Below are 11,180 nucleotides of genomic sequence, written 5' to 3' on the forward strand. Positions count from 1 at the left end.
AAAAAACTGGTTTCACAACAACAAAACTAAATTATAACAAAATATATAATTGACAAAATGAAACCAGATTCAAGTTATGATTACCATAGGGGCAGCAGGAATAGATGAACCACTCAATTCTGTCTGGCACTTTCTTCTTGTCACAGACTTCAACAGGGTTTTTTTTTTTCCTTACTTATAAAATCAACAATATGTTCAGAATCATCATCTATGAAATCAGACAACTTTTCTTAAAAATGAACATAAAATAATATTAATAAAAATGAAGCATATTCAAATTAAAAAAAAAAAAAGGAAAAAAATTTATACAATAATACAAACACATAACATATAAAATGTATAAACATACCATTTTGTTTTTTGGTTTATCCTTTTTTTGATATACCACTAATACTACGAGAAGATTTTTTTTTACTGCCAATGACTGAACCAGTTTCAGCAACTATTTTCTGAACTACAAAGTCATCATCATCTTCTTCTTTGCACAAAGATTCTTTCTATACAAATAGTACATAATAATCAAACATTAAAATATATTAAAGATACATAATCATGAGAAACAATTAAATAAAATTGCACATAAAATAAAGTATTAAACCAAATTTGATAAAAATGTAGTACATACTTTTTTTTCGACCTCCAGCTTTCTTTCGTGTATTAATTTTCTTTGCATTATCAACTTTCTTGCAAAGCTTTACCTTATTACAAGCAAATACTCGTTCCATCTGTCAAATAAAATAAATACAAAATCAAAATAAAAAAAAAAAATAGCAAGGATGATAACAAGCACAATAAATACAATTTAATAACTAAAGTTTAAAACCAGTTTATAAGCTCTTACATAGCTACCGAAATTTAATAAATAAAATCGGTTTATAACAAGCACAATAAAGACATTCCTCTTCTATAAAAGACAAAATAAAAGAGTATGAAAAGAGCAATCACAAAAGAAAAATAGTGAAATGTATACATTGAGACAATGAGGACTAAAATTTTACTTTTAGCTTTTATCTTATTTGAAAATTTTCAATTTTAATTCCTTTAGTTTTTGATCTAGTGGTGTGGTTGTATACATTAAGTACACCAAATAGCTTCCTCCTGCTAGTCCCTTTGACAATTTTCTCAAGGCAGATGGCTGTTAAAAGGCTACTACTACTATAAATCTCACACAATGTCAAAGTGCTTAACAGTGTTGTAAATCACTAAGAGATTCAATGTTTTAAGTATAGGATATATAGCTAATAGCTTCTTTTTCTTTTTAATTAATTAACTCAAAAATCACTAAAAAGGGTTTCCATTCCAAAAAAAAAGTACACCAAAACATGAACACATTAAAAAAAAAAAGCTAATCAGCAGCCCCTCACTTATTCTCATTCTCCTCTACATTTTGATAGCAAAATTTTCAACTCAAAATCCCATTCCCCAACACTCGACACACACCTACATAAGCTCAGCAAAAACAGGGCAAACAACACCTACTCAAAAGCACACAACTTGGTTCACAGCATCATTTTAAGGCTTGAAAAATTAAGAGAACATCATCAACTTACCACCTTATTAGAATAACAAAAATCAAAACACAAAACTACACACCCACCAACAAAAATAGACTCAAATATAACACTCAAAATTTAAAATAACCCATAAGGAACAAATATAACCCGAGCCCATAAAGCAACAAAGACAATATAACACTTCAATGATTGAAATTTGTAACAACGACAACACTAAGATACCCACTAATTAAAAACATAAAAAAAAAATCAAAATATAATATGAACACACCTTATAGCAACTCCAATCCACACCACAAACAAAAATGCAAACCAATTGTCGTCGATAACCTACGACGAGGATGACGCCGTCGAAATAAGGAGGAAAAAAAACTATTAAGACAAAGGAAGAAGAAGAAGAACAAAACAGAGATAATAGAATGAGAATAAAAAAGATGAATAGCAATGAAAAGAAGAAAAAAATAGAAAGAAAAAGAAACCCTAAAATGGAATGCACAACCGGTTAGAAGAAAGAACTTTGAAATAAAAGGAAAATGGTAGATGAGTAATAGGGGTACTCATGCAGAAAATGAAAAGACAAGGCTGGTTTTTATTATTATTTTTTGGGAAATTTTCATAAATATGGGAATTGAAGGTATATTTTACTTTTTTATGGCATAAATAAATAACACTATAGGGTTATGGGTTTTTTTATTTTTTTACATTTATTTTTATGCCATATTTTTGTAAAAAAAAAAAAAATAGAAATCCCATATTTGTAAAACAACAATAAGTTTAGCCGGAAAAGTCACCGGAAAAGTCACCGAAAAGCCAGAAAAGTCATCGTGGTCGGAAAGTCAACGAAAAAGTCAACGTCGCCGAAAAAGTCAACAAAAAAGTTAACGTCGCTGGAAAATCACCAAAGTAAATGTCTCATATATAACTAAAATATAACCGGTTATATAAATAAAAACTAATAACTCAAACTGGTTATAATTGAAATATAACTGGTTCTTTAACATAATAAATAAATATAAATAACATAAAATAACTCAAACCAGTTATAATTAAAATAGAACCAGATCTATAACAATGTTATAATGAATAAAAATAAATAATACGAAAGAACTCAAACTGGTTATAACTAAAATAGAACCGGTTATATAACATAATGAATACAAACAAGTAACACACAATAACTCAAAACGATTACAATTAAAAACAGAGAAGAAATCAGTTCCTAAAACACTAAAATATAAATTAAAGACAAAACTAGTTTCACAATAAAATACTTCATAACACATAATACCTCATAAAACCGGTTATATTTTTTTTTAAAAAAAAATGTGGATCAAATGTCTCGGATATAATAAAAATAGAACCGGCTCTATAACATAATGAATAAAAATAAATAACACAAAATAACTCAAACCGGTTATAATTAAAATATAACTGGTTCTATAACATAATAAATAAAAATAAATAACACAAAATAATTTAAACCAGTTATAATTAAAATAGAACCGGTTCTATAACAGTGTTATAATGAATAAAAATCAATAACACGAAATAACTTAAAACCGATTATAACTAAAATAGAATAGGTTATATAACATAATGAAAATACAAACAAGTAACACACAATAATTTAAACCGATTACAATTAAAAAATAAAGGGGAAATCAGTTCCTAAAACACTAAAACATAAATTAAAAACAAAATTAGTTCTACATCTTAACACATAATACCTCATAAAACCGATTATAATTTTTTTTAAAAGATGAGGATCAATTTGAAAAAATACTGAAGCATAAATATGAAAAGAACCAGCTCCGTAACAAAATAAATAACACAAATAATAACACACAATAACCAAAAATATAATATAAAAAATCGGTTATATTTATCAACTAGTTAAAAATTTGAGAAAAAAAAACTAGCTTCGTAAAACAACTAAGATAAAAACTCACACACAACAACCAGTTAAATAAAACAAATAAATAAAAAAACGGATTCCTTAAATTAACTAAATAAAAAATCAGTTCTCGAAATAACTAAATTAAAAACTAGTTTCTAAAATAAATAATTCAAGAATTAATTTTGAATTGATTAAATTAAAAACCAGATGACATAAATTAAAATAGGCTAGGTTCCACAACAAAATGACTAAAAACAAATAACACATAATAACTCAGAAACCGGTTATAATTTAAAAATAGAATTGATTTTATAACATAATGAATAAAAATAAATAACACAAAATAACGCAAACCGGTTATAATTAAAATATAATTGGTTCTGTAACATAGTGAATAAAAACAAATAACACAAAATAACTTAAACCAGTTATAATTAAAATAGAATCGGTTCTATAACAGTGTTATAATGAACCAGTTTTATAACAATGTTATAATTAATAAAAATAAATAACACAAAATAACTCAAAACTGGTTATAACTAAAATAGAACCAGTTATATAGACATAATGGATGAGCATTTTTGAGGTAGATATGGCATGGGTGTAATTATTTGGGGGAAATTTGATTTTCTATGCTTAGAAAATCAAAAAATTTGATTTTTAAACCAATAATTAAAACCCTAAAAAAACTATACCTTTTTTTTCAAAACCCCAAAAATACCCCCAAACTAAAACTATCTCTCTTTCTCTCTCTATCTAGCCGGTCCCAATAATCCCACACCCCAGGTCCGATGGTCGGACCATGGGGTCCGATGGGGTCCGACCAATCGGACCCATCGGACCCCAAGGTCCGACCATCGGACCTCTCTCTTCCCCTCTCTCTCAAATCGCAGGAAAAAAAAAAAAATTAAAGCCGGTCGGACCTTCTGGTCCGATGGGTCCGACCATCGGACCCATCGGACCCGAAGGTCCGACCATCGGACCCTTTCTTCCTCTCTCTCCGTAATCGCAAAAAAAAAAAAAAAAAAAAAAAAAAAATTTCAAAGGTCCGATGGTCGGACCTTGGGGGTCCGATGGGTCCGACCATCGGACCCCCAAGGTCCGACCATCGGACCTTTGTCTTCTTCCCTCTCTCAAATCGCAGGAAAAAAAAAAAGTTTCAGAGAAAATCGCAGGAAGTGGGTGGGGGCGGTGGTGCGATCTAGGGTGGGTGGGTGCGGTCTACCGTCGGTGGGTGGGTGCGGTCTACCGTGGGTGCGGTGGTTCACCGTGGGTGGTGGTCGATCGGCGTTTTGGGTGGAACGCCGGAGGTGGATCGGTTGGATTTGGTGCTTTCTTAGTTGGGTTTCGGGTGGGATTGCTTTGAGAGAGAAAGGAGGAAGAGAGAGAGATGGTTGAGAATAATGAGGGGGGTATTTTTGGGGTTTTGAAAAAAAAGGAATAGTTTTTTTAGGTTTTAAATTTTTGGTTTAAAAATCAAATTTTTTGATTTTCTAAGCATAGAAAATCAAATTTCCCTTATTTGGTGGGTTGGAGCATGTTGAATGGATATTTTTGTTTAAGCTATTTTATATAACTGGTTTTTGTGTGTGAGTTTTTATCTTAGTTGTTTTACGGAACCAATTTTTTTGTCTTAAATTTTTAACTAGTTGATAAATATACGGTTTCTTTATATTATATTTGAGTTATTGTATGTTATTATTTGTGTTTATTTATTTTGTTATGGAACTGGTTCTTTTTATATTTATACCTCAATATTTTTTGAAATTAATCTCCATTTTTTTTAAAAAAAAAAAATTATAATCGGTTTTATGAGGTATTATGTGTTATGAGGTTTTTTATTGTAGAACTAGTTTTGTTTTTAATTTATGTTTTAGTGTTTTAGGAACTGATTTTTCCTTTATTTTTTAATTGTAATCGGTTTGAATTATTGTGTGTTATTTATTTGTATTCATTATATTATATAACTGGTTCTATTTTGGTTATAATCGGTTATAGTTTAATTATAATTAGTTTGAGTTATTTTATTTTATTTATTTTTATTCCTTGTATTACAGAACCGGTTATATTTCAATTATAACCGGTTCTATTTTTGTTTATATTTAAGACATCTACTTCTGGTGACTTTTTCCGGCGACTGTGACTTTTCCGACGACTTCTCCGGCGCTGGTGGCTTTTCCGGCAAAACTTATTATTGTTTACAAATATGGGATTTCCATCCTTTTTTACAAAAATGTGGCATAAAAAATATCCATATAAATGTAAAAAAAAAAAAAAAAAAAAAAAAAAAAAACTATAACCACTTAGCTTTATTTATTTATGCCATAAAAAAAAGTAAACTCTTAAAATTTTTTCATATTTTGGGTAATTTTCTTTTTTTTTTTTAAGAAAAAAAAAAAGAAAAGCCCATGAAAAAAAAACGGTTGGCAAAAAATAGGAAATTACAAATATACCCTTTAAAATTGGGCTGAATACACAATATGGGATAATTTAATTTACAAAAATTTGGCAAAGGAAATACCATATATAACTTTAAATTTGGATAAATGCCATATAAGGGTGGAAAAGTTAAAAAAGCTATTTATCAAATTTTTTTGTAAAATCCCATATTTAGTGTAATTTTTACTAACTTAAATCGCAACTAAAATCCGTATAACAATCCACTAGAAACCCAAACCGTAAACCTAAAAAAAATTAAAAAATAATATATGAAATAATTTTTCTATATTAAAATATAGTATTAATACCGTAATTAATATTAAAAATAAATATAATGAAAAATATAAATTTCTCTTAACGTAAATTGTCTATTTGATTTTCATATATTCTATTGTGTTGTCTTTGTTAAGAAGCTATTATAGTGGTTATGTGTTAATATATTGTAAATTAGAATCTCAAAACATTATTTTAATAAATAATAAATAAAAACTAAACTCTAGAAATGTTATAGAGGAGTGCTATTGTCAACATTCTATTACAATCTCTACGCCCGAAAATACGCATTAGAATATTTTTTTTCAAATTTTTTTACGGTGGTGTTCCTTATGCTTACAACATCATCTTTGCAAATTTTTAAAAAATTTCAAATAGTTTACCGAACCGAAAATACGTTTGAAATTTTTTGAACACTCGTGGTAAACTAGAATATCAAGAACTCTGTTTTTAGTACTGTAAACTATTCGGAATTTTTTAAAAATTTACAGAGATGATACTATAACTATAACGAATACTTATATGAAAAAAAATTTGAAAAAAAAAATATTTTGACATGTCATTTCGGACGTGAAGATTGACTAAAATGTTATAATAAGAGGTTGTAATTAGCACACATCAATGTTATATATGTACAAAGCATAAATAATATATTTATTAAAAAAAAAAACAACCAAAAATCTTATAATCAATTTCAAACCTTAATCAATATAAATAGTTAAAAGAAACAGAAACTGTAAAATTACAAACAAATACAAAAGGAAAAATTAACACCCATAACGCATAAATAACAGAAAGCGACAACTGAGCTCAATTAAATTTAATGAACAAAGTTCATTTAATATTCAATATTGGCAAATGCTGAATTTTGGAGTAATCAGGACCCTCATTTTCTTTCACTTGATCCATAAAATCTTCTGACATGTTCCAGCTACAAAATTCTTTTAGCTTTGGTAGATATTGGATACCATAGGGAAGCCTCTCCATTTGTGGGCAAGAACATATAAAGAGTGTAGTAAGAAGAGGCAATGCTCCTTTATCTATCTTCATTAACTTCAACTCTGATAAATTTATTAAGCGGAGCTCGTTGAGCTTTGGAAAACCACCTTCCTCGAAGTGCAGCTCCTCTCCTTCATATGAATTATCATACAATCGACAACATATTAGATTGGGCAAGTCTTTCAAATATTTAAGTGGATTCACTGCCAATTTTGAACTACATAAAATGAACGACTCTAAATTAGAGAGACCTGAAACCCAGTGAGGAAACTTGCTTAATCGACCAGACAATTCAAGCGATTGCATAAAAGGAGGAGGAGATGACGAAATGGGTTCCAAATCTAGAAACTCATCAGCATCTTTAGTATCCAAACACAAATATTCAAGGTGACTCAACTTTTTCGCTGCAACAGCACAAATAGCTCTGGAAGATTCTTTAGTCACATTAGTCACACCCAAAGTCTTCAACTTGCTTAAATTCTCCAATTCCTTTGTGAACCCGCCCACGTCCTCATGCAATTCAACAAATTCTAGCATTTCTAAATTCTCCAAATTACCAAATCCTTCTTGTATCTTCACTCCAAACAAATCTTCTTCCATCTCAATAAAGTATTTCATATGAGAAGCAAAAAGACTGTGAAGATTGCGAAGCTTATTTATCTCCTTTGGTAGCTCACGTACAAAGGTATTCCAAAGATCCAAAATAAGTAGATTGTGAAGCTTGCCAATAGATTTGGGAAGCTTGTCCACACCGGTACGTTCGAGATTCAAGTGTTGTAGATTATGTAGCTGGCCAATGGACTCTGGAAGAACTTTAATTTTTGAAAAGCTCAAATCCAATAACCTTAAGTGGAACAATTTTCCCACTTCTTTGGGAAGATAATCAAGAGTTCCATCGTCAATGTCCAACACTTTTAAAAGCTTTAAATTTTTGAACAAAGCAATCAAAAAGTATTTACCATTCCACTGGTCATCGTCATTGAAGTTTTGGAGAAAGATAGAGCGAACAGTTGTGCATTGTTGAATTGTTTTTATAATAGTTTGTGGTATGCTTCCGTGGATTGACAAGCGGCGATGTTTGTATTCTCCAAATTCAAATTTATTTTTTGCCAAAATTTGGCAAAATCCTAAATCTTTTACTCTTGATAGAATGAACTCATGCATCAAATCATGCACTTTACACCCCTTCCCTCTTCCATACATTAGCTCAATTGAAACTAAACTTCTTTCAACAAGCTCATTCAAGTATCCTTTAGCTTCTTCCTGTAATGACTTTGTTTCCCTTGCTTGAACAAGACCCTCTGAAATCCATAACTGATATAATCTTTCTTTCTTAATTAAATAATCTTCTGGGAAAATACCAAAATATAATAAACAAATTTGAGGTGGTAAGGCAAATCAAGATAGCTCAGAGAGAGGATTTCAGAAATTCTTACAAGTTGAGGATTTGTTCTGAACTCGAAATCGATATCATTAAGAACTTTTCTCCATTCAGATTGGACCTTCTTCTTTCTCGATAGTAAACCAGCTATAGCCCCTATTGCAAGTGGCAAGCCTTGACATTTTTTCAGAATCTCATGAGATAATTTCACCAACTCCTCAGGGCAGCAACCCTTAAAGTCATGTTTAAATGCCTTTTTACAGAATAGCTCAAAAGCCATACTATGAGACCAAATTTCCAACCTTTGGATAGCATCATCGCAAGGGGCTACTGTTTCATTTCTTGTTGTGATAATAACCCTACTTCCATTATCATTACTAGGCAAAGCATATTTCATCTTTTCCCAAAACCCTGCATCCCAAACATCATCAAGAATAATTACATACTTTTTGGTCTCCAAGTGTTGACGGAGCGGTGTAATTAATTCTTGGATCATCGTATCATAATCAAAAGATGTGCATTCAGCTGTTAAACCAATCTGTTTCATCGTGCCCTTCAATGAAGCTATCACATCATACGATTTAGATACAGTGATCCAAGCATGACAATCAAATTTGTGTTTCACCTCATCATAGACTTTCTTAACAAGAGTAGTCTTGCCAATTCCTCCTTCACCTACCAATGATACAATCATACGTGCAGACATTCCTTCCACCAAAGAGTTTTTCAATTTATTGTGAGCCAAAGGAACATCCAAGTATTCGTCATCTTGCTCAACAAAATGAGAACCAAGTCGTAAGTCTTGCTCTTCTATGCATGAATTTTTGCTAGTTGACCCTTGTACTCTCTGTAGGGAATGACCCAAGGCGAATCCTTGGCCTGTCTCTTTGATTCTTCGTAAAGATTGGTTAATGTCTTTAATATGTGAAGATAAAGGATAACGGGACTTTAAAGCTTTGATTCGAGCACCTATTTTGCTGAAAAAGCCAATGAATCCACTCTTGTCAGTAGCACCCTGCGCGAGATGCCATCGGTATTCATCAACAACATCCTCTATGTGATCAGCTTGTTCTCTGAGCTGTTTCATCCAGATTTTCACAGCATTACTGGCTAACTCCCTCTCATCTGTGTCTTTGAAAAGAGACTGAATGATCTCGAGTTCTTTCTTTAAGCTTTCAACTTCTTTATGGACACCTTTGAAGGATCTAACTTCGTCTTTAAGTAGCTGAATCAAGCTCTCAATGACTGGAGTTAAGAACGTCTCAGCCATTTTCGTCTCCGCTGCTTTATTACAATATAATTCCACTAGTTAATAACAAGTTATTTCAGCACAAAACCATTGAAAATAAATAAATGAAAGAAATATATTTTGGGATAAGAAGTTACCTGTAGAATAAGAAGAGATAGTCTTTTTCAGTGAATATTGAAGAAATAACTGGACATGAGGGAGTTGTAGCTTGGCAGATCAAAGAAAATAAGATAGTTTACAAGATGAAAGGATATGTAGAGGAAAGGAAAGGAAAAGAAAACAAAGGTATGGCTATTGTTACAAAGTGAAAGAAGACTTGCTTTTCAAAACTGGGCTTCTTTTTCTTTTTTGAAGTGGAGTTAGTATCATATTCATTTTTTTTTTATCTACAAGACAAATTAGTGGAGTTTATAAGTATGATATTCATTTTTTTATCTGTGGAGAATATGACTTTATATTACTTTTTGTTAGTTGTAATTTAATATGGATAAATCTTATTAAAATCCATACTAAATCGACCACTCAGTGATTATATTCGTTGTTCTCGTGATGTTAATTAATAAATATTACATAGATAAAGAGAATCCTATGTTAATTTCTACTTTCTCGAGTAGTAAAAACACAGTCTACACGGGGAAGGAGAAGACGCAGTCCGTTGATGCGATTACCAGAGGCAAAGAGAAGTTGCCTTTTTTAACTGATGGAGAGAATCACGGCAATTTACACCCCAAACCGATTTCTCCTAACTTTATGGGAGGTAATCAATCTCCTTTATTTCCTCATTCTTTTAATAAAAATTCATTTATTGAGAATTTTGGTCAGAATACTTTGATTGTACCAAATACCACTACTTTATTTTTGGCCAATGAAATTTCGGACCACAAAAGGAGGAGGTCAAATGAGGTAGTTTTTATGGAAAGTGGGCCTAATGATGTGGAAATTTCAAATGGGCCGAATGATGCTATGGAAGATGATTTGATTATGTCTTCAAATAATGCTACTCTTTCAAAAAATGGGCTTTTGGTGGGTTCTGGTGTCCAGGCCCACCAAACATTATGAGTGTTCTTAGTTGGAATTGCCGTGGGCTTGGGAACCCTCGGACCGTTCAATTCCTTAAGGATCTTGTAATCCAAAAGAAGCCTAATTTTATTTTTCTGTGTGAAACTTTGTGTCGAAAGGAAGTTGTGGAAAGAATTCGAGTTGCTATTGGTTTTGATGGCTTATTTGCGGTGGATGCTATTGGGCGTAGTGGTGGTGGAGCTCTGCTTTGGCGAAATAATGGGGACATTAACCTTCTCCATTTTGCTCATAATTACATTGATGTGGAGGTTACTTCTTTTGATCAAGGTGTGTGGCGGTTAACTGGTTTTTATGGGGAGCCTAACCGTAATGCAAGGGTGACTACTTGGGATCAACTGAAAACATTGG

The 11,180-nt window shown here is 31.2% G+C and overlaps 1 protein-coding gene across 3 annotated transcripts; it reads right to left on the reverse strand.

The window, feature by feature from the left end:
- Window positions 1-6,806: 6,806 nt before the first annotated feature.
- LOC115695046 (disease resistance protein RPM1) lies at window positions 6,807-10,364 on the reverse strand. 3 transcript variants are annotated; one of them, XM_061117038.1, is made up of 3 exons: window positions 9,890-10,364; window positions 8,559-9,784; window positions 6,807-8,436 (listed from the first exon to the last, which is right to left on the reverse strand). In XM_061117038.1, exons 2-3 carry the CDS (start codon window positions 9,771-9,773, stop codon window positions 6,958-6,960), a joined length of 2,694 nt encoding a protein of 897 aa, XP_060973021.1. In that variant the 5' UTR covers window positions 9,774-9,784; window positions 9,890-10,364; the 3' UTR covers window positions 6,807-6,957. The 3 variants fall into 3 exon arrangements, with proteins under 3 accessions (XP_060973021.1, XP_060973020.1, XP_060973019.1); XM_061117037.1 differs by having other exon boundaries at window positions 8,559-9,787; XM_061117036.1 differs by having other exon boundaries at window positions 8,559-9,808.
- Window positions 10,365-11,180: the final 816 nt, after the last annotated feature.

Source organism: Cannabis sativa, chromosome 6, assembly GCF_029168945.1.
Source record: "Cannabis sativa cultivar Pink pepper isolate KNU-18-1 chromosome 6, ASM2916894v1, whole genome shotgun sequence".
Taxonomy (NCBI): domain Eukaryota; kingdom Viridiplantae; phylum Streptophyta; class Magnoliopsida; order Rosales; family Cannabaceae; genus Cannabis; species Cannabis sativa.

Coding starts and splice junctions, on each gene's coding strand:
- LOC115695046 (XM_061117038.1), bottom strand. CDS start 9,773: ATGGCTGAGACGTTCTTAACTCCAGTCATTGAGAGCTTGATTCAGCTA. Junction 8,437..8,558: donor TCAGAACAAATCCTCAACTT/GTAAGAATTTCT, acceptor AGATTATATCAG/TTATGGATTTCAGAGGGTCT.